General features: G+C 39.2%; 2 protein-coding genes across 3 annotated transcripts; both read right to left on the bottom strand.

The window, feature by feature from the left end:
* Positions 1 to 240: 240 nt before the first annotated feature.
* Positions 241 to 4,530, bottom strand: LOC113136754 (serine proteinase stubble-like). 2 transcript variants are annotated; one of them, XM_033325589.1, is made up of 6 exons: positions 3,945 to 4,530; positions 2,505 to 2,591; positions 1,900 to 2,034; positions 1,654 to 1,819; positions 830 to 923; positions 241 to 310 (listed from the first exon to the last, which is right to left on the bottom strand). In XM_033325589.1, the coding sequence occupies exons 1-6, from the start codon at positions 4,369 to 4,371 to the stop codon at positions 302 to 304; spliced, it is 918 nt and encodes a 305-aa protein (XP_033181480.1). In that variant the 5' UTR covers positions 4,372 to 4,530; the 3' UTR covers positions 241 to 301. The 2 variants fall into 2 exon arrangements, with proteins under 2 accessions (XP_033181480.1, XP_033181481.1); XM_033325590.1 differs by lacking the exons at positions 241 to 310; positions 1,654 to 1,819 and having other exon boundaries at positions 759 to 923.
* Positions 4,531 to 9,227: 4,697 nt separating this feature from the next.
* On the bottom strand, positions 9,228 to 23,005 carry drd2l (dopamine receptor D2 like). Its single transcript, XM_026316877.1, has 8 exons — positions 21,631 to 23,005; positions 15,317 to 15,709; positions 14,588 to 14,697; positions 13,170 to 13,306; positions 11,435 to 11,652; positions 10,992 to 11,075; positions 10,506 to 10,860; positions 9,228 to 9,795 (listed from the first exon to the last, which is right to left on the bottom strand). The coding sequence occupies exons 1-8, from the start codon at positions 21,718 to 21,720 to the stop codon at positions 9,599 to 9,601; spliced, it is 1,584 nt and encodes a 527-aa protein (XP_026172662.1). The 5' UTR covers positions 21,721 to 23,005; the 3' UTR covers positions 9,228 to 9,598.
* Positions 23,006 to 23,163: the final 158 nt, after the last annotated feature.

Below are 23,163 nucleotides of genomic sequence, written 5' to 3'. Positions count from 1 at the left end.
TTTATAGTTTCTTGGGGAAAAGGAAAAACAGTAAGTTGAAGGTAATGAATCACAGGGAAACAGGCAGCGTCAGATTTTTCTTAGACCTGAAAAGGACTTGGATCATCCCCAAAAACCATAAGACATGTGTCAGCTGACTTCCATTTGTATTCTCAATTTGATTATTTTAACCTGATTTCTATGATAAAAGGGTGTTTCTGTCAGTGTAACCCACCGCCTTCATGACTGTATCCCCAGCCTGTGATCCAACAGGCTGCTCCTGGAGAGAAGGACTCGCTTGAGCGGGGTAAACAGACTGGTCTCACACCTCCTACAAACAACACAGCAATCAGAAACATAAACAGATAACAAATAAAGACACAAAGGTTATTATACTTCATGGTAGTTATGATATCACAAACTATCTTGTTTTTTCTTAACTTTATCTTTACTTATAAATAAGTTTACAGTTAACATGAAATTAATAACCCACACCACACCAGCTCTATTTAACCAAATATATTTGAAATATATATTTATTTCAAACTCCATACTCAATTATTTTTCATAATTACAGTAAGTTTATTTTTTTCTTATTTCAAATGAAATTTAACTTGGATTTAATGCATTATTTAATGTGTATCAGGGTACTTTGTAAAAACAGCCTTTATGTATCTTGAGACTATAAATTCAAAAACCTCTCATTGAATTGAAAACATTTTCTGTGCAGAGCCCTGGTAAATAATGGTGCCACCTCTTTCTTACTTCTCATGTCCATGTCGATGATGGTGCGCAGTAGGCCTATATCATAATCATTGTTGTTTGTGTTGAAGCGGGGGTGGTAAAGAACCTGCAGTGCTCTGTAATGTTTCCCCAAAGAGCTGTCCGCAATATTGACTGTGTCCACCACTGCTGTCCAGTCTGCTGCTTCAAGCATGTTGCTCCTGCAGAAATTGCAGTGATCTGAGTTTAGTTTAAGTGTGTGCTGATTAATGACTGGTTTCATACTTAGTGTACTAATACAAATATAAATTGGTGTGCAAAGCATAGACATATTTTTTAAGTAAGTTTTGAAATCCCCCAAAAAACTGTATGTGAATGTAATTTTTGTTGAGCATAACACATGACCGGTGCAACAGTGTTGCAAAGTCTTAAAGTGAAAACCACACTATTAATCCCTAAATGTTGCACATTATTGCAATTATTTTATATAACCCCCCACTGAATGCTAGCTTACTAAATGCAAACTACACTTTTCTAATGACAAGAATGATTTATTTTGGCTTCAGCAGTACAAACTATTTAATGAGCTGTTTACAGTTTCTCATTGTGCTCAAAACGCTGGTGGACTGACAGCTCAAATCCCAAACTGAAGTTAGTAGAGAGCCCCTGCAGACAAATCTAAGGCTGTGAAATTAATGAAATTATGCTCTTCTAGATTAAAAATTCACTGATGTATTGATATTGGCTTCAGTTTTGTTTTTTACCTGCTCTTGATTTAAACCTGACTGGACCAGAATATTGAATTAAACTGGGCATCACTAATTTGGTATTGATGTCCTACTGATAGTGATGGATGCATTAATCCATCTAACTTTGAGCTCCCTGGGTGTTTTAGCCCTAAATTAATATTTCTTTATCTTTATGTTCACCCCCTACCATGTCCACTCTTACTCAAGAAAGCAGTGAGCTGCAGTGATGACCCAGTGAGAGGAGATGACGGCGCCTCCACAGACGTGATTCCCTCTCCACTGCATGCTGACCTGCCAGCCCCACTTTCCTTTATCCGCTAATGAACCCCCAACGATACGCCGACCATCACTGACCAAAACCGGGCAGTCTGGATATGAGAAAGACGATAAGCATGGTGAGTGAAAAAAGAACCAAAGATATTAGCTTAATATTTATACATCTTTTTACCTGCAGTGATGTTCCCTGTCTGGTTCAGTGGATTTTTAGACAAAAAAGACACTTGAGTTGGAACACTGCAGTTCCCTTTCACACCACAGAGAGGAGGAGTTTTACCTAACTCAGAGGGGAATGCCAGGAACGTGACTAATATAAAGAGACAGGAAAAACATTGAGATAATGTGGTAGGTCAATTTATCTGGTTAATAAAGATTTAAACATCAAAGACGTACTATTATCAAAGAAAGAGACTATTTGTACATGTCCTTTGCTGTGCCATTTCTTGAAATAACTGCTCTAACAAACAGGGATACAATATGTACAATAAATAGTACATTCATAATTTAATTTGAATCTCAGCAAATGCTTTTGACCCTGCAAAATCTACTGAAGAGGGCAAACTTCCCTTTTTTGTCTTTGCCATAGATATACTGATAAATCATTTAAATGAATTCAGTAATGAGGAGAACACTTCACCAAGGACATTAACCAGTACACTGAAGCAAGTGTTCAGGTGTATTAATAGAATTTCTAGCACGTTGTTAATTAGGTCAGTATATCTAAAGATGTGTTCAAAGAAAAGCTGACAGCTAACAGAGAGAGGTACAGGTAGTTACCTAAGAGAGCAGTGGCAGTGACCAGCATGATGATGATAGAGAAGCTCACAATCAGTAACAGGTCACAAGATGAACAGGCTCGGGACTCTGTATTTCCAAAATATAAAATAAAAGCTTGGTCATCAAAAGACTATATTCAGTAGACCTCAGCCAGCTGATGAGAGAACACATTCACAATAGGAGGTAAAGAATCAGCTGGATGCAATGACTTGTGGTTAAAAACAATTTACAATTTTAAGTCAATTTTATTCTTGACTGACAGCCTTCCTGACAGGTAGACAAATGTGTAACCTTTCAGTAGTTTGTCATAACAGTGAGGTTATGCTGTGAGGCCTCATTCTTTATCATTCTCTCCAAAATGATGAAGAGATAAACTTATCAGATTAGGGCAGAGTTAAGTTAGGGCAGAGTACTTTGGTTTATTAAATGGGCCAATATCCAATTTAAAAGTAAAATTGCAAATAAATGTAACACCATAAATCCAATCTTGTGAATGACTAATGTGTCTAAAACATTCATTATCAGTTGATAGGTCAAACTGTCCACATGGCAGACATGGTTTAGTACAAGGCCCAGTTAAAATGACAAACAACACACCTGAATGGGATAATTAACACCACAGGTCTGAGAATAGACGTCTATGAAATGATGAAGCACCAATAAATGTAATGCTGCCCAATCAAGAGTGGTGTGAGAAATCCCAGTTGCCACTACCTTATGCCTTTAAAAGATATAATGGTCAACGGTAACTTTTTAGTAATGAAATATCAACATAAAAGAGCACTTTCCCACATCTTTGCTGTTTATTATATTTTCTCTAAAGAATATCAGCCCTGTATGTCATCTGTCTTTCAAAGTCTGTATAACTAGTGCTCACCAAAATAATAGTCATCTCTAATCCTTTACTATTTGAGAAAATATTAGACTTTTTAAATCCATACTGGCTTTAACTCATCCCCAGATATTAATTATCCGTAAGCACAGATCAGACTTTCAGTGGCACTAAGCTCATGAGTGTAGATCAAAAATGTGACCGCTCTATCAACTTTGCAAAGACTAAATAATAAATGATAATAAGCCATTTAGCATTTAACTGACAGAGGCAGCAGCAGATTATCAATTTGATTTAACAGCAACATTGAAAAGCTCCACCAGCAATCACCACATGAATTATACTTCAAATGCAAAATGTGTAAATGTGAGCTGGGCCTTTGGATGGATGCTGTATGTGGAGTTTAGCACAAAGACTGAAACAGTAAGTTGCTCACGCCAGCTCTTTTGAACATGTAGTGTTTTTTTTTTTTGCATGCAAATTGTGTTTTAATCATATTTGAGTTTGCCAAATGCTGCAGTGCTTTAGTTGAAACAGAATTTCTGCAGGGCCTGAGTTCTATGGGCCTCATCAAAACTTTGAACCAACACCCTTAATTTTTACTATACCTGGCTCTACATCAGGGAGGTCTTTGGGTAATATGAGACCCACTGATCCCTCCTCCAGTGGTCGACCATCTGATGGTTTCCTCTGCTGAACTTCCTGGGGATTATCATTACAAGGAAGTGTTGAAGTCAGGGTTTTTTCATGTTGGACCTCTGAGGAGCCAGAGGAAGAGGATGGAGTTTCTAGAAGTTGAGGCTTTGATGTTACTTCAGAAAAAGATGGAATCTCTGAGTATAACTTTCCATTAGTTCTGGGTTTATAATGGGGTATAAGTGTGACAACTGTAGAAGGAACCAGAGATGATACGGTCAGCACATCATAATTGGCTGGACCTTGAAAAGATGTTGATGACGAGCAGTCAAGGGACTGATAGTCTGGCTGCTGTGCATCACAGGTACTGCTGTTGACTGTCTGGACCTGCAAATCCATACTGTACTTGTAAAGCCACTGGTAGTACTGGTAGCTGGTGGATGTTCCTGGAGTGATGTTGCATCAGTTGTATCCGTTTAAACATGTTTCTCTAAGAAACATCAGCTGGATTTTAGACATTGCCGAGATGAGTGGAGGGAGGCAGAAACCCTGAACCTTCAGCTGAGTTCTGCAAAAGAAACAAAGGCAGCAACAAGCTATCAGCATGGAATAAGGTGTCTTTTTAATTTTGAGATATTAACTATTATCACATAATATGCAGGTTACATATCATTTTACACCGGAGTTTTTTAAAAATATCTTCTTTTAAAGGAAATGGATTGATTCCTGTCATTAAGCCTGTTAAAACTAAGAGACAGCTTTAAACTGAACTTTCTGAGGATGACTTGAATAACATCCAAAAATGCTTGTTGTGAGGAAAATTCTAATGAATCTGAAAAATGAATCCATTAGCAAACAAGTGGTTTAAGTTGCTTTATAAAAGGACATCTATGCTTGAACACAGTGTTTGTTCATTACACCCTCCATGGGTCACATCAGTGTACTAGATATTTTTTAAGATCTCTCACCTGAACGTCACCATGTTGCCTGCTTTATTTGTATGCGTGAAATTGTTCATCCGAGTGCATCTCCTCCACTTCTTATATCAGCTTGTATCACAGTGGGAAAAGGATATGCATCACTGCTGCTCCACAATAAGTGACAAGACTCCAGAGACGCTCACCTGCTCTAGTGCATCTTTAATCAAGATATATCAGCCCTGTTACTGTGAATCCATTATCTTCAAGCAGTTTGTCACCTGTTCTTTTTGTGATTCTGCTGCTCTTCTCCTCTCCTCAGTTACCTCTTAACCCTTTCATTGTGTCAACCCCCTGCAGCACCTTCCTCCTTCTTCTTCCTGTTCTACGTTTCTTCCGTCTCCAACTTCATCTTTCTCCTCTGGTCAGAAGAACTGAGGCTCCAGCTGTCAGGTCAGTAACGGATAGTGCGCTCTCGTCATCGGGCATCTATGAAATATGCATGGGGATAATTGTGATCTTGGGTCAGAGTTTAACAACAGAGGGTAATGTACACCACACCACTGAGTCGCTCCCACTCCCAAGTACTGAGAAATACAATTGCAGTACTCAAAGACATACGTGGATAGTCGAGTTGAATTTTACATAGTTGAAAGATATGTATCCAATAATTATACTCTTATTACAAATCTAAAGAGGCACAGTTGTGTACACCTGTATATGTGTGTGTGTGTGTGTGTGTCCAGGTATATTCTTTATCCTATCATGTTACTGCAACAGATAGCGTGAGGTGCTGGCAGCGATGACGAACCCCAGTCATGGTGTTACTCAGCATCTTCTAAGTTACACTGATGAGCTCATTTCAAAGACACGGTGGAGGAGACGAGTGTATCAGATGTGGACAGCATCAAGGTAATCCTGGGAGCTATAAGTGTAGGATAAACATTTTCCAAAATCTAAACTAAAATGAACTAATAAACTCAGTAAGCCATCACAAAAAACAACAAAACATATGTCACATAATACACAAGACACAAAAAATTCACAAAGTTTCCGTTATTTTTTTCTGTTGTTTTTTTGTGTACTACTACACACTTTCCCGTCATGAAGATTTAAAAATGATTGCCTGCTAGCTTGTTGTTTATCACATAAACAACAGTGTCCTCTACAGCTGCTCATGACCCTGATTGAGTGAATGAATAAATAAAGCATCAGGCTTCATTTGCTGCCATACTGGTGTGAGGGTCCTTGTTTACTCCAATCAGGCTGACTGGCAACTGGCACTGTTCTGAACTCACATAGTTCTGCCAGCTTCCCCTCCCTGTGGCATCAGACAGCGGTGGAGAGAAGGACCTTTAGTTCAGCTTCTCCACAGCAGCCCGCAAGGTGCAGCAGCGCATGAAACTTAATAGCATTTATTTTATGCTGTGCAGAGAGGCACATCGCTGGGCTTTACCGACCAGACAGCAGAGTAACTGTCAGGAAGCTGCCAATCACTGACAGAAAACCAGATTTTTACATCCTTCCTGTGACAGTCAAACTTTCTTACAGTTAGACAACTGACAAGTTGTCAGTTGTGGCGAATGTTGAAGGTAAATCCAGGAAGTAAAAGCAGTAATATAGACTGTAACTTTTCCTCTCAACTTCCTACATCAAACAAACTTGTCTGCAGCCAAGTCCTTTTGGAGATCTGATGGTTCACCAAGTACGTCACCTATGTTACTGATGTGAACTGTAATGGTAATTATCACAGGGAAACTTTGTATAAAGAAAGCAGACCCTGTTGTAAACACTGGTTGGTTTTATAATATCAAGCCAGATTGGGATAAACACATGGTTACATGCCACAAAGAGGCTACGATTACAAGGCATGTATCACAGCCAGAAAGCCTATTCACGTTGTTGTATCGGACTATAAAGCCATACCAATGCTAAATATAAATGCAGGTCATTAGATTTGTAAATAAGAACAGGCATTAAGAGCTGACTATGAAAAGCCTCAATGTGCATCTCCTGTGCACTGTGTGGGGTTTCTCAGGAATAGAAAGTATGGTTAAGCTATGAAGACAGCACTACTGTATTCTAGCTTGTTCGTGCCCTAAGTTGTCCTTATGAAATGGGTAATGATAAATATACAGATGAATTGATTATCACTACCAGTGAGGTATTTCAGGCTACTGCTTACTGCCTGTAGGTTAGGCTACTGGTTCTGATTTTTACAGCTGAGCAATTGAAGCTTGCACTCCCACAGATTGCACCTTCCCTTGTTATTTGTTTTACTGGCCTTTTGATACATGGGTTGCTGCCTAATTCATCGTTGTCTGTAGTAATAGTACCTGTAATTAAAGGCAGAGATGGTAAGGTTGGTAACAGTAACACTGATAAGCCTATAATCTTGGCAAGTTATCCAAGGTCCTAGAAAGGATCTTACTAGACCGCTTCAAGAAACATATTTTTATTACAGGTAATCAGTCTGGCTTTATAAGGTCAGGCTGGGCACTGACATGTGCAATTTGATAGATGTCACAAATCTACTGTTTTTATTGATGCTTCCAAGGCCCGTGACCAGGTCAATTAATGTAAATTATTTAACAAAGTAATTGTCAGGGGAGTTCCTGACAGTATTATCAGGATTGTAGTTATTGATAAGATTATTGATATTCTAATCAGAGTAGTGTTAGTGGTGGTTTATGCTATGGAGGCTGTTATCTCCAGCGCTCTTTAACCTTTAAATGGATGACTTGTCATGGCAGTTGAATGGCTGTTTTATGGGTTGTTTGTTAGGAGGTAAAGCTATTAATCATTTAATGTATGCTGATGACCTGGTAATATTTTCACCTTGCAGTGCTGGGTTTTAAGAATTATTAAATGTTGCACAGTCTATGGAACGTCACATGAGGTACTGTATAATGCTACAGAGAGTGTTGTTATGAGCTGTTGAGTGAGAGACGATCTCTAAGTTCAAGATTTTTACTTATCAGGTGAAGTGTGTTTGTGCAAAGGCTAAATATCTGGGTCATTATATTAAAGAGATGTTAGATTTGAATGATGTTGATATGGTCACACAGTGTTGCTTTTGTATGCACAGTGTAAATAGGTTGGCAAGAAAGTTTCATAAGTGTTCTGACTTAGTCAAAGTAAGACTCTTATTGTCTGTCTCTGTACACTGTTCCCCTGTGGACTAACTTCAAGAGGAGAACTAAATGGAAGATTCACTCTTCATGTAGTGACTGCCTGCAGATCTTACCGCATGCAAGGGAATTCTTACTTTTGAAACTACAATAAGATCTTTGAGTTATAAAGTCATTTGTAGGCTAAATGACTTGGAAAATGAGATTATTAAGGTAATTGTTTATCAACTTTGAGTAATTTCAGGTGCCAGTCCACCCTTTGGGAATACTGGTACTGCTGCTTGTTGTTTGTATAAATTGTGTGTCTATACTGTTTCTGTTCCTCCTCTCTTTTTTCCTTTAAATAAATACATGTTTTTCAGTCTCCGTCTTAAAAAAACAGGTGTTGAGCCCAGGACAAGAGTTTGCATCATATTGTCAAGAAGGATGGAGAAGGTTTTAAATAAAACAAGACTGAAATCTTCAGTGTGTGCATGGAGTCCTGTCTGAATACCAACTGTCTGCAATCCCTGCATAGCTTTAGACAGCCACTTTCTACATAAATAAAGCAGTTGTAAATTGCATGTATTTTGTAACCAGTTGTACTTTCATTCATGTTTTATACTCGTTTATTCTATTCTACTCATTTCAGTTTACAACAAATACTACTTTATCTACAACAAGCAAAGAAAATCTTTTGGGGTGAAAAAAGTTGTGTTTTCACTTAATTTCAATAGGATGGTGATTATTTCAAATTTAAATACACATTGAAAGAAAATATTTTATCATTACTGTCAATGTTCTGTACAGTAGTTTTTACTTGAACTCCACCATGATCTTAAAATGATTATTGATAAAACCTTTCTTTAAAGAAAAAGAAGGACATATTGTATTGGTTGAACTCTCCCTGTGTGCTGATTTTCTCTGTTAAATCAATACCTCAACCTTGATGTAGTTTCAAGTAGGTTGATAGAAAGTATGAAAAATCTTTGAGCCTTGGGTAAGAAGCTTAAAATCAAGTTCTGTGCTGTACTGTTATGTCATTTTTTTCTTTTTCTGGACTTACTCCTGTTCTTTGAGAAAGACAAGCACATGCAAACAAATAACAAGTTCCTGTTAGTCAACATTACAAGAAAATACAATAAAGGGAATCTGACATAAATCAAGTGTTCGAGTGAATTGGAAAATGAGTCATATCTCATGGAGTCTCATGCTTACAGTCGGGAAACTGAGGAGAGAAACTCAGTCGTCATATATTCCCTTTAGAGTCTATGTACACAGCACGGTGCAGGTCTTCTTTTTCACAAACATCTCCAGCTGTCTAGTCCATTTCTTGATTCACACTTTTTTGATCATCTAGTATTTGTCCCTTTCTTCAGGTTCATCTAAACTGGAATTAGCATTTCTCTAGTCTTAATTTGTCCAGGAAGCTTGTTTCACTGTAACTCGTCATCATCCAGTCTATTCCTCCACCTTCCTTGTTTTTCTTGTGTAAACTGCCCTCGACTTCTTTATCTTTACTTTCTCTTCGACTTATTCTCACCTCAGAATTCAAACCAACTTCTTGCTTTTTATCTTATTAGCTCAGCTCACTGACTCTCAGCAGTGCAAGATCTTGATGAAGGCTTTGCGAAACTCAATGTTGAAAGTGGTGTAGATAACAGGGTTGACTGCGCTGTTGAGGTATCCCAGCCAGGTGACGGCACTGTACAGTGATGGTGAGATACAGCAGCTCCTGCAGTGGGCCTTCAGAACATGTGTCAGGAAGAAAGGCAGCCAGCAGATGATGAACACACCTTGGAAACAGGGACAAGGCACGGATAAGAGGATGTGTTGAAGTGTGTATTTGTGTGTTTTAGTATTATTAATTATTATTATTATTATTATTAAGTGGGAAAAGCCTGTATGTCCCATTAACTTCTGCATTTGTAAGTTGTACAGAAACTGCTAAAACACAGATAAACATCCAGGGAGAGAGAGGACGTCAATCTCACTTGCAGAGTTACAGCAGCCGCCATATAAACAACAAAAGAGATGAGGTAAGTAAGAAGCAAAATACAAATAATAGTCATAAATAATGGAGGGCGTTAAAATGGGTGCCATGGATGTCATGATTTAACAATATGTAGTATTTTTCAAAAACCTTTGATCTTTCATTTCTTTGGTAATGCTTTATTTTATGGCTCCTATATTTCCCAGCTGATTTTCTGAAAAAAATATTGATTAGCAAAAAACATCAGTGTATATCATACTGCAGTAAGTTGGCTTAAAAAAAAGACTTTAGAGGAAAAGATCAATACCAGTCTTATGTCTGATAATTGGTGTGTTAGCTTTAAAGTCTCCACCTCTTATCTGAGGGTAACAAATGCAGCTTAGTACATTCAGTATATACTAGTTTCTCTTTGTATAACAGGCAGATTTGTACACACACACACACACACAGTAATACTAAGAAAGGTTGCATAGACCAAAAATAAACATCTTCGTCAATTAGTGTTTTGCTCACCAAGGACAATAGCTAGCATCTGTGTTGCCTTCCGCTCCTTCTGCTGCGACAGCCTCCCTCTCACTCTCTCCTTGGTGATCCCCCATTTCTCTCTGCCTCCACTGCGCTCCCTCCATCCCTCAAGTCCCCTCATGCCATCCTCGAGGGTGGGGGGGCGTGGCATCAGGGTCGATCGCGTCACAGTTGAGGGAAGAACTGGAGAATGTCCGACTGAGATGGACAGGGAGATCTTCGCCTGCCCAGGGTGGGAGGAGGCCTGAGGAGCAGGGGCAGGAGGCAGGCTCTGCTCAGTCTGTGGTAGAAACTTACCCGGCTCCACCTCAAGGGGGTGAACAACCAACTCCTTCATCAGGGTCTGTCACACAGAGAGGAGGGAAGGACAGGGAGGGAGTTAGGGGAAAGAATGAGCAGAGATTTGCTGCTGAGGCAGCAGATGGTATGTGTGATAGAAATGTGACAGGCCCCTGATTTGGTCAAAAAACTTACAACTTTCTTGCACTGGGGAGCCACAGAGGCTGGCCTCAGGATCAAGGTGCACAACTTTACATCTTCTGGTTGTGTACACTTATTCTGAAAGGTGAGGAGGATCCACAGTGAGTAGTAGAAACATTCTAGAGAAGAGTCCAACTGAGACTGCTTTTGTCCTTTTTTCATCTATTTTATATATTGAGCATCTGATGTTTAGTGGGAAAGAAAATGTATCCTGAGGAAATGTCTTATTGTATGAAGTATATGGTATGACACAAAATCAAACTTTCACTTAAAAACAGATTTAGAAACTTCTGAACTCTGTGGACTCCAGCACTTGCCCAGACTAGGGAATCAGTATCTGACAAGGACAAACTGTTTCAGGAAGAACACTTAATAACCTTTACCTGAGAAAACATCAAAAAGGTTGCCTCTGTGTTTATAGGCAAGACAGACTCTACCTTCCTGTGTCGATGTGCTTCTCCTGCCTCAGCCCCACCTTGTGTGTGCAGGCCGTGTCGACAGGGGGGGGCTGTGCGCCTGCCTCGTTTGCGCAGCACCACACAGATCTGCACATACACTAGCAAAGTCACGATGAAGGGAACGTAGAAGGAGGCCACAGATGAGTACACCACAAAGGCTGGGTCAGCAAAGCTACATGTGGTACCTTCCCGATTGGCTAATAGAGAGACATAAAAAAGGAAAATGCAGAATTAACACTACACTAACACTTTATTTGTGCCATTATGTTCCCATATGATGCTTTTGTTGCCCAGAAATCATGTTTTAATGAGAAATATATTAAAGGGATGGCATTGAAATACTGGGAAAAAGGCATATTAGAGTTTGTGCTAAGACTTGATGAGCTGATACTATTTACCTGTGTGTTCATTACACATGAAGTCAGCTGATGGTTAGCTTAGCAGTGGTGCAAGAAGTACAAGGCAATCTACTTAAACAGTACTTTTCAAAGCAGTGTGTCAGAATCTGTGAGCAAATCTAAGAGACTAAAGTCGTTTTTACAGCTTGATTTTACATCCTTCACAATCTTGCTGTGTCTGAACTCACAGCTGAGATTGTTGGATGGCACCTCTCACATTACTTTGTTTTCCCACTTATTCTCAAGTTCTTTACTGAGAGTTCAATTCAAATACATCAAAGCCTCAGTCTCTCCTCACAGTGACTTCCTTAAGTCAGACTTTACCCACTGAGGATCATTTGTACCCAGTAGTTTGCAGGACAGACTTCACCAGTCTCTCTCACAGTGAGACCATGTTACTGAATTTAAATATACAGCTTACTGATGTACTGCATTCTAAGGCCTGTTGACAGATCCGTTGTGTGACATTTGTTTATTAGCTCACCAAAAACTGATACTCAAATTCAGGCACAGACGGACCAGGATATTGCAGATACTGTGGATGCACTCTTGTGCATCCACAGTTTGCTTAATGCTGTTTTACTGAGTTTAATTTTTCCTTTTATAAATTACCCGTGAGAGGATAATGAAGCAAGATTACAGACTAATACTAAAAACATCAGTTGTAGACTAAACTATTCATGTATGACTCGATTTTCAATTTTCCAATTAGTATAATTTAAAAAAAGAGACTTTTTGCCATCACGCTTTTTGCAAACTGCAGTTTCTCTAGAGGCTCAGCCTGTCACTACTGCTTAGTTGATACCCAGCACCAAATGTCTTTATTGCTAGCTCCATATTTTTTAAGTCCATGCTGAGAAATGCTGCCAATCTCAACCATGGTCTTTTATCAGTTATGAAATTGTATTGAAGCACATGTGAATGGCTGCTGTTTGCTTCACACTGTATCTCTAAATATAACACTGTCAAAGAGATGGGTCTTGCTTTTGACATAGACTAAATAGATAAACTGAATTTATAACACGAACATTACAAAACATATCCAATAAATTTTAATGAAATTTTAAGTTAAAAAAAAAAAACAATGTTGAGCAGCTGCAAACTGTAGTGACTACTAAGGTCTGAAGGTGCCAGAGACCCAGGGCTTTAAGAAGACATCATACTTCTTTCTATAATGCTTCTCTGCAGGACTTTGAACTGCTCAACAAGAGGTGCAGAATGGTTGGACAGCACTTTTTAGAACTGGATAGAGATCAAAACACTTAAACTCGTATGTGTGGAGTAACTTGAGAGGGAAGATCAGATGTAGCAGTTACCAGTGTTGTTGAGTCCAAACAGTAATGGGCAGGAGATGGCAAAAGAGAGGAACCACACCACAGCAATCATCACAGCCACCCTCCTCCTCGAGCTGTACCTGGTGTTATAGAGCATCGGCATGGCCACTGCTGTGTATCTGCAGTAGTACATATACATATAACACACAGAAAGCACATTAGCATGACTCTCACAATCCCTCACAGTGCCTGTATTTGTATACACAGCAGTATAAACAACATAATACAGCTTCAGACTTGACTACTTCATTGTCATGTAGTACATTCAGCCACTGGATGCGAAAAAAAAAAAAAAAAATCCCAGTCTCCCTTCAAACAGACAAAAGCTGTCACTGCTTGTTTCATGCCCAAAGGACATAAACACAAAGCCAATTAGTCGTCTGCTGTATCCGCAGGTGTGAGCAGTCAATTTCAGTGAGCTGCTGTAATCAATTTCCAGAAGATCTTTGTTGTTTCAGGTGTCAAAACTGCAACAGCATAGAAATGATGCAGCTACATAGTTAAAGCTAAAGCTTCTTCCAAAAAAATCACCTGTGAACTGTGCAAGTATTGTGCAAGGCAAAGGCAGCAACAACTTTTTTATACCTAAAGGCACAAATTCATATTTTGTATGGTTTTTCTTGTGGCTGGAAACATTTTGATAGGACAAAAGAAGAACATTGCATTTAACTGAATTTAATATAAAACATTAATTATGAAGAATTTTTCTCAAACATCCCAAAATGTGTAAATCCCAACAAAGAAGAAATTGTCCCTGCTAATATGCTGGTGAGTTTATTCAGGGGATCATCAAATTCATTCAGAGAAGTGATGAACTGACAGACACTCCAACACTGATACGCCTTGGAATTAAAGTTGATAGCACTCAAACTGTGTTGCTTTTTGGGGCAAGAAGCCCCTGCAGTGTATATATTATTGTCTATATCTCTGACAAAGCAATAAAGACTTAATCCTTAGTTAATGCACAACACTACGCAAGTCTAAGCTGGCACAACCTCAATCTGTCATTTTGGCAGAGGAAGCAGGACGCAGCTGCAGGCTGTTTGCCCACGGGGTATCTGGGCACCTCCCCACAGACCCATGGAGAGGGCATCAGGTGGAACTCCAAATCATCAATTACAGTCTCCTCAAGCCACAAAGAACAAAATGAACATTAACAATTGCAAAGGACATCAAAACTTGTCACTGCTGGAAGTCAAACAGATGACTTCACTATGTGGGGTTCCTAACCTGCTGCTCCATGACTCCATGAATGATGGATGTGTCTTTAAAGTTTTAAGTTTGCCTGCTCTTAGTTTAGCCCAAACTGCACCAATTAAGAATACAGCTGGAGGATAGCACAAACACAGAGTGTTAGAGAGTAAAGTCTAAAAAAGAGAAAAGTTAAGAGAAGACTTCACCTGTCGATGCTGATGGCACAGAGGTTGAGGATGCTGGCAGTGCACATCATGACGTCCAGGGTGAGCAGGATATCACAGTGGATGAGACTGAAGTGCCACTCTCCCACCACCTGCAAGAAAACAAGGTGACATCATGGTTAGTACAAGCTGGTTTCATTCATTTTTTTTATCTTATATAATAGAGTTGGTTGAGCAAAAAGTACTGACTGAACCTCTGTTATTTTCTAGCTGATTATTTGATTGAATCTTAATTATATGACTAATATTTTTGCCTGTGCAAGACATTAGTGCAAAATACCTGATGTACATAGTCAGTTTCCTTTCATATATGACAAAGAAAAGAGGAGCACCTGAGGAGCTGCAACTGGAGAATTTTTGCCATTTGTTCGTGAAAAATGACCCAAAAAAACTGATTATCAAAACAGTTGGCATTAAATTTTCGGTGGATGGACTGATTGATTAACTGCATCGAGGAAAATAACTCACATATTAATTAACAATAAAGTTGACTGTTAGTTGCAGACCGTTAGTTGGATATAGTTTAAATTATTGTAACAAAAATTGTTATGCTTAATCTTTGTTTTTACTGCTGCTCTGAAAACTAATGGTCCTGCACCTTTTGCTATGGAAACTATCCCACACTATCATACACAGGAATTTTTTTTTATCCATTTTTCATTCCCACTGCATCAGCAGAGGATGTGTTTTCCAGCAAAAGTGCACACACACCTCCAAGTAGACGCCCCACGGCATGACCAGTGTGGCAAGCAGCAGGTCGGACACAGCCAGGGAGACGATGAGGTAGTTGGTGGTGGTCTGCAGGGCACGCTCCCGAGACACCGCCACGCACACCAGCACGTTACCGAACACCACGCAGAAGATCAGGAGCACCAGTAGCACAGCGTAGAAGTTGTACGGAGGAGAGGAGGCTGAGGGCGAGCTGGTGCAGTTGGCTGAGGTCAGCGAGGAGGAGATTGGGAAGGACGTGGGGTTGTATGAGGGATCATGTGTAACAGAGGCGGTCGAATTGTGGTCAAGGGAGAAGAGAGGGAAGGAGGAAGGGGAGGTCTGGTCGGAGTCATTAAGTAAAGTCATGATCTCACTCCAGTGGACATGGTCAGGCTGAAAATTAATGACACAGACAGGAAGGAAAAATACTGATACTTCATGGCCTGCTGTGCAGTCGCTCCAGCTTTTATACAAAAAGTCCAACAAAGCCTGGTTTGTGAGTCTGACAGCAGAAAAAAATAAAAGGGAAAGGGCATTGAGAGATAAGAGGTAGAAATTTATCTTTGGTCTCACTTAAAAGAAACAACTTTGGAGGACACCACACACAGGACATGCATACAGACAATACAGCCCTCTGCCTAAACACACACACACACACACACACACACGCACACGCACACACACACACACACACACACACACACACACACACACACACACACACACACACACACACACACACACACACACACACACACACACACACACACACACACACACACACAGTGCCAAGGTCACCTTTTTTTTTTTATCTAAACCTCCGACTGTATCAAACATAAAAAGATCTCTCTGTGCTCTTGACGTCCTCTGATGCTCTAAACGGTTGATTGTAGGGAAGTAACTCAAATCCATGTAGGGAAAAACCATGGCTAGTGTCTCTACTTTTGTAAAAGTAAAATTGGTTTATATTTGCACGAGTTTATTAACTTTTCAAATTTATTGCTGTGGTTTCTGAAGGCTAGTTAGTATTCAGCCTCAGTTCTGCACAAAGGATCAAACTAAAAGTATTTGGAGCCTGCAGGGGTTGAATGCTTAGTGAATGTGAGTGAAGTATGAGTTTAGATTTATTCACAAATAGATTTGTGCAGTTAATGTAAAAGAAATTTCAACACCTTCAAAGTGGTGACATGCTTTTGTAGATGAAAAATCAAAAGCTAAAGCCAGTAAATGAAACCAATGTAGAGTTTATATAATACACATTTTCACAATATGTGAAAGATAAAAAATAAAGAGGATAATGAAACAGGATAAAGCGAGAAGCCATATATTCAGTAGATCTCCCCATTAGCAACCATTGGCCAAATTAATGTTTCTGCAGAGAGACATTATGAGGATAAATGGACACTTTTCTTCCATGGTCTTATCTCAACATCCCTCTTCTCTGACACACTTGAACAGTAAGACTCTATATCAGCAGAAAGGGGAATAAGAAATCTTCCAGTCACACGAAGCTGAAATGGATGACCGACTTGTAGTAGCTTTCCTGTAACTGTCAGTCCCAATTTTATGAATGACTTCAGTGAGATCTTAGCACCACACACTCACATGATCTACACCATCATCTGTCTCACATTTTTATCATTCTGCACATAGAACCTGTCTCTTGCCATGACCTACAATGCTAATCAACACATTTCTAATGAAAAGTCAATAGCAATAAACTATCCCACCTATTGACCTCAATCCAAACATGACCTGTCCTTTGTGACACATTTCACACAGTTATATTAAGATCTGACTCAGCAGAGACTAGCTGGGGAGCAGAGTACTAAAATCATTACGGTAAAATGACACCTGCATACATCACCTTAGACCTTTGCAAGGTGCGATCTTTAAATATTTTCTGACTTTATGAACAAAATGATTAAGGGGAAAAGGTTAATGAACAGATTACATAATGAGAAATGTTTCACAACAATGAGTCATTTGTTATTTAGCTAACAATAAAACATTAACCAATATTAACGTACTGTTGAGATTAAATGCTCAGTAACAAACAAGCAACCAAACATCTAAACCAGACTGAATATGCTAAACTAAAACATGTTTTTCCTAAAAAAACTGACATTAAAATGATTCTTTCAAAAGTACGAATTGCTATAATAAAGAATGAAAGTCAATTGTAATTTAAAGTGTTTTCAATGATTATTTTTTTCTATGTTATATTCACATAATTATGCTCATTTTCAGACAGATGTCCAACAGTACAAAGGTTAACCACTAGATGGCAACACAGCATTGGCATCCTGCAGCTGAATTACAGCACACGCAACTAGTTTCTATAGCTACTAGTTTTTGCATCAACTTATTGTGAATGGACACTAAAAACCACTTTTTCATCTTCTTTTAAATGACCATACTTGCGGTGATCCAAGTATGAACTGCTCTTTCTGTGAATTATACAGAATTTCTTTAATATTGTTGTAGCGCTGCTAATTTTATTGAAGGGGTTAGGAAAACAAAATGAACAATGTCGTCTTCCACACAGGTTCAGTTCATCTGGCTCTTAAATAACTCAGAATATTCACATTGATTTGCATTCTCACCCATATTTTTTTGTGGAGAAACATTAACCCTCAAAGAAAGTCAATAAAAGTGATACAATGACTTTCTACACTACACTAACATTGCAACTGATACTAACTTCTCCTTCAAATTATAAACACTTTTATTATAACTGAAAATAACATGCACAACAGGAAGACAAACACTTTAATAAATCTGTAACCCTGTTTATCAGTGACTCACCTTGCTGGATGTCCTGCCACACAACTAGAGCTACACCGATAGCTGGTTTTAATTTATTTCACTGCTATTGATGGGGGGCGGCCATCATTAAGTCACCACTTTATTGGCTTCCCTCTGAAAAAAGTTGCAGTGATCCCTGCTCTAACACAAGGTTAAGCTGCAAAACAGCAACTTAAACTGCAGACACTCAGGTGCTGCAGTCAATTCGCTGAGGTCAGGACTGCATGTCATTTGATTTTTGAAGGTCTCTCTTAAGTCACATCCCTGTAAGGACACACTTGACCTGAGAATGACGCTTAAGGAGTTTTTCTCTGCCTTCCGTTTTCTGACTCAAACATGACACTATCAACTTTTCAGTGTTTTACTTTGTTCCTGTATGGTAGAGTTTTGTTTTTCTTCCACACTTTCACTGTGCACAAATATCACTTATTCCCATTTGGCAACTTTAAGGAAAAGAAAGTTTCTGAGTAATGTGGATGAGCAAGCAGCACAGAGTCTCCCCAGACTTCTGTGAAATGAGCCAGATTTATTAAAATGCAAATTTTCAAAAAGAGGAAACTTTCTCAGACATGTAATGTGGTGGAAACTTAGAGGATAGTGGCTGCTGGAAATGTCCAATTAGTTTTATGTTACCAATGAAATGTTAAGCTAATGAAAGCCTGTTTTACCTGACTAAGCCTAAACCAAATAGAAATACGTAGAGGAAGAGGTGTTCAACCCTAACCAATTTTTTTTTTTAAGTGTAACACATGACAGGTAAAGTAGAGTTAAAAACAGAGTTAGCCAATTTCTATAGCAGGAACATGCCCATAATAATTCATATGCATTTCAGAGTTTGAGCTCATTTGTCAGATACACACCAAGCAGCAAACAACAGAGCGAGACAGCCCAGATGTCTTCCAAGCTACAAATTTCTGCATTGTGATTAAAGCAGCTATTCTTCTGCAACTCATTTGGCACCTTTGCTCATTTTTGAACCTGAATTTACTTTGTACAGATTTATGATCTTTATAGGCAGAGCAAAATCTAATTTGAGCCTGAGGTATGGAGAGGCATAACATCACTGAAAGAGAAACGCGGCTCCATGCAAAATAAAATTCACATAAACTGGCAGAGACGACTGGTGACGGAGAGCTGAAGATGCAAAGAAGCAAAATAAAACAAACAGCGATACTTATTACTAATACTGTACTTTTAAAACAAAAGTGAAATCTCTCAGTTTGTCTGTCAGTGCTTGGCTTTGACATGGCAGTTACTGGCCAGGATGTTATGTGGGAAACATAAGGGGCTACAACATTTGCCTTCAAAGAAAGAAGTGACAGAAGGGTCAGTGTTCCCTCTTTATATTTACTGTTTGTCTGCAGCCCTTTCTATGATCCTTTTCCTTTCAATAACATATATGAGGCTTCAGACTTTCATCCTTTTAGGTTATCTTCTTTTCTTCCTCTCTTATCTCCTGTTTCTCTTCCCCAGTAGCTCCTTTCTGGAGATGCTCGACAGGTCTATTACATCCTTGGCCTTATCTACCCCCAGTAGCAATGAAAATATAAGAAACGTCTCCTTTGCTAAGGCTTTGAGCTGGACTGAAGTAAATCATTCATTTCTTTCAGTCAGAGGCAGGAATGAGTCGCTGACCGTCGGGAATGATGTGGATGTGGAGCTGTGGTATAATCAGGTCTCTGCTGACATCGGGGCAGAAAGTATCTGTTGTTGTGTCACGACTCAGCCCCATTTCTACTCTCAGTCGCTCCCAGGACTCACTAGTTTTTAACAAGCTGCCAGCCAATCAACTTTTTTGAGCAAATAAAACTGCAAACTAGTGTTTTTATAATTCTTCAAAATAATCACTCAATAAAAAAAAACAATGAAAGACACAAGTGTTTTTTCTCTTGTAACAGGAAAAGCCAACAGGGATATGGCTCACAACCATTCAGAAGTAGCTTCTTAATTACTGTTTTTTTTTTTTTTTCTGTGATACTGTAAAACTGCAAAATAGCTTCCTGTGCAGAGCTGTGGCACCAATTATAACATGAATGACTTAGTCAGAGAGGCAGAATCCTTAACGGCAGCAGAGACATGCTGTCCAGCTGGTCCTACTTTAGGTCCTACAGAGTCAAACTCATCGAAGGGAAGAGAAACTTTCTGCTTGGCCTATTTAAGTGAAGGCATGAAATTCAGACAGATAATCAATAAAATATTTGCATTTAAATCTCCCCTAAAAAATGGAATCAATACAAAGGAAGGGATCAAAGAGATCAATTGAAGCACGGAGGAATGCTGACACAGACAAACATAACAAATGTTTTCTCGTTATTTTCTTATGAGAACCTGCGAACTACCATCATTTTTCTTCTGGCTTGAGTTCTTGATGGATTGATTAACAAAAGGGGATCACTTCAACACCAAGTCACATGAGGAGACCTCAACCCGAGGGAGCTGCTTCTAACCAACCACAAGCATCTATTATTCAACAGGCAATTTTGCATGATCTCCATCTTTTATTTAAAATGCGAGACAGCAGCTTTTGGAAGTTAGTTCCAAGTGATGTTTGGGTTGGAAACTAAAGTAGCACTAACGCACAATCACACACTGACTGTTGAGGAAAAAGTGCACTGTGTGATAACAGAAAAGCCAGATTGATCTTTTCCTCCTAAGTGTGACACTGCCTAATCTTGCCTTTCTAAAACTTACATTTCAGTATGTTTAGAGGATTGTGACTTAATTCAAAGGTTTTCCTTTAATTAGCTTTATTATCTAGAGAGTCTCAAACCGAACATAAAGGCACTGAGGCCTGTTGACCACCAGAGAGTTGAGGGCGGTGAAGGATGAAATAAAAAACAAATAAAGGGAGTAAATTATGGGTCTTATAATAAACATTACGGCCCTTAAGAGAGTCCAGTTCACAACATCTGCATATATTACCAGAAAAATAAGGTGCACTACATATATTGTAGCCTATTGGAAGTCTCTGTCTCACAGATCAGTGACACCTTTTAATATATTTATTTTGTTATTTATGCTCCAAAGAGACTGTTCTGAACTGTAGCTCATTTTATTTCTTATCAAAGGATTTAATATTTTCTCTATTTCAGTATTCAGCATTGGTTGATTAGCCCAGTGGTTTCCATGTGTTTGTAGATGAATGAGTTGAATCTTGAACCTATTTAATGCGAGTGAGTGAAATCTTTGTAATCATAGATGTTGTTTTTAAAGAGATTTTAGTATTTATACGGCACCTGAACGTGAACATTACATGACATTATATTAGCTATTAATTCACTGTCAAACCCATAACTGTCACACGGGAGTCACATTTACAGTTTCCCTCATATTTCTGTTTTAACTGAGAGGAAAGTGGTCAATCCTCCACATCCAAGTAAAAACCAACCTGCCACTAAAACGTGAAAAACACAGAAAGGTCTCGGACCTCCACAGCTGTGTGCTCTGTGTCGTTTCTACACGGACAGATGTTGCTACGCTGCAGTGAAAGAGTTTAAATCACTTACCTTCTCCCGACAGATGTGTACAGTCAGGTCCGCTCTCCTCTCAGGAAGAACGCCGGGCGACAAAGTGCCTGTCAGGCTGCAGCATCTCATTTACAGCCGAACCTCCCACCCTGACCCCAGACAGTGAGGTCAGCCGGTGGATGGTCCACACGCACACACCCAGAAGACTCGTTGCCCTCCTCTCTCGCGTCAGCGCTGCGGGAGTCTGACAGAGGACCCGCGGAGGAGGAGGAGGAGGAGGAGGAGGAAGAGCAGGAGAGGAGGGGGTTCACGCAGGTTTCCACGCACTTTCCTAATGTCCATGCTTGTAGAAAACAAATGAACAGAGGTGCAGCCATAAAAAGGGACAGAGACTTGCGGCCGTGCTATTGGCCGAGATGATATTAGGAGCGCATCCAAAGCGCATCGTGGTTAAAGGAATAGTTCCACATTTTGGGAAACATGTTTATTTTCCTCCCGGCTGAAAGTTTGACAAGAAGACTGATACTAATCTCATGTCAGATTCAAACAAGAGCCGTTTTCTTGTCAGCTAAAGGAGAGACTCTGGTTGTCTGCCAAGCGCTCAGAATAATGAGGGGGTGTTTCTATTATTTTGTCCAGCACATTTAAATCAGTGCGGCTAGGCTGAATAACAGAAACACCTCTGAATAATGCAGTTGTACAAAAAGATCACATTTCAATCATCACGCCCCTTAACCTGTTCAATAAAAACTGCATATCGTCACCTTGTTTGGGACTTGGATTAGCCAAGTTACCTACTGAACTGGCAACTGAGTGTACAGTTTATTTATAAGAACAGTTTTATTCACTGTAAGTTGAAGTAACAAGGAGAGCATTTTCAGAATGTAAAACACTGGCCTGATATTAAGGCTCTGATGCAATTTTAAGACATACTGTGATGGATTAACTTTAATGGCAAAAATAAAAAAAGGAAAAAGAAAATTGCTCCAGACAGAGCTGGTGTAAATGAGTCCATGTGGCCAAACTGATTTAAAGACATCTGGAAACAGCCTCATGGTCACTGAGAGCTGCAACCAAAAGGAAAACCTAGAAGAAAAGAAAGTGATCAAAATATAAATCATCTTTAACAAGCAAGAAACACAGTTGTCCAGAGAGCTCCAGGCGAGGGTGAGCAGGGAACGTCTGGCAGATGAAATTTTTACAAATTTACACATGAAACAATGTCAGTTAAATGATGAGAATTCAGGGTCAAATATTTCATTAACCAACAGAAAATCAGCTCTTATGGTCAAAGTGAAAAATCTCCACAGAAATGACCTAAATTCATTACAAACAGAAAATGAAAATACTTCTGCATGTGTAATCACCCCCTCTAAGCCAGTAATGCAGAAATATCTAAATGAGAAAAGTAAAAAACCCTATTCTAATGAAATTACAGCTGAAGAACTCAATTCCATGTGCCAGTGACAATAACATGACATCTACTGCATTAAACAGTATTTGGCTATCTTAGTGATAAGGCAAGGTCATTGCCAAGATCCGCAAGAAACAAAAGGCTAAGAGCAAAGAATA

Source organism: Mastacembelus armatus, chromosome 16 (genome assembly GCF_900324485.2).
Source record: "Mastacembelus armatus chromosome 16, fMasArm1.2, whole genome shotgun sequence".
Lineage (NCBI taxonomy): Eukaryota > Metazoa > Chordata > Actinopteri > Synbranchiformes > Mastacembelidae > Mastacembelus > Mastacembelus armatus.
Note: the sequence above shows the minus strand (reverse complement) of the source record. Positions and strands in the feature narration are given on the sequence as shown.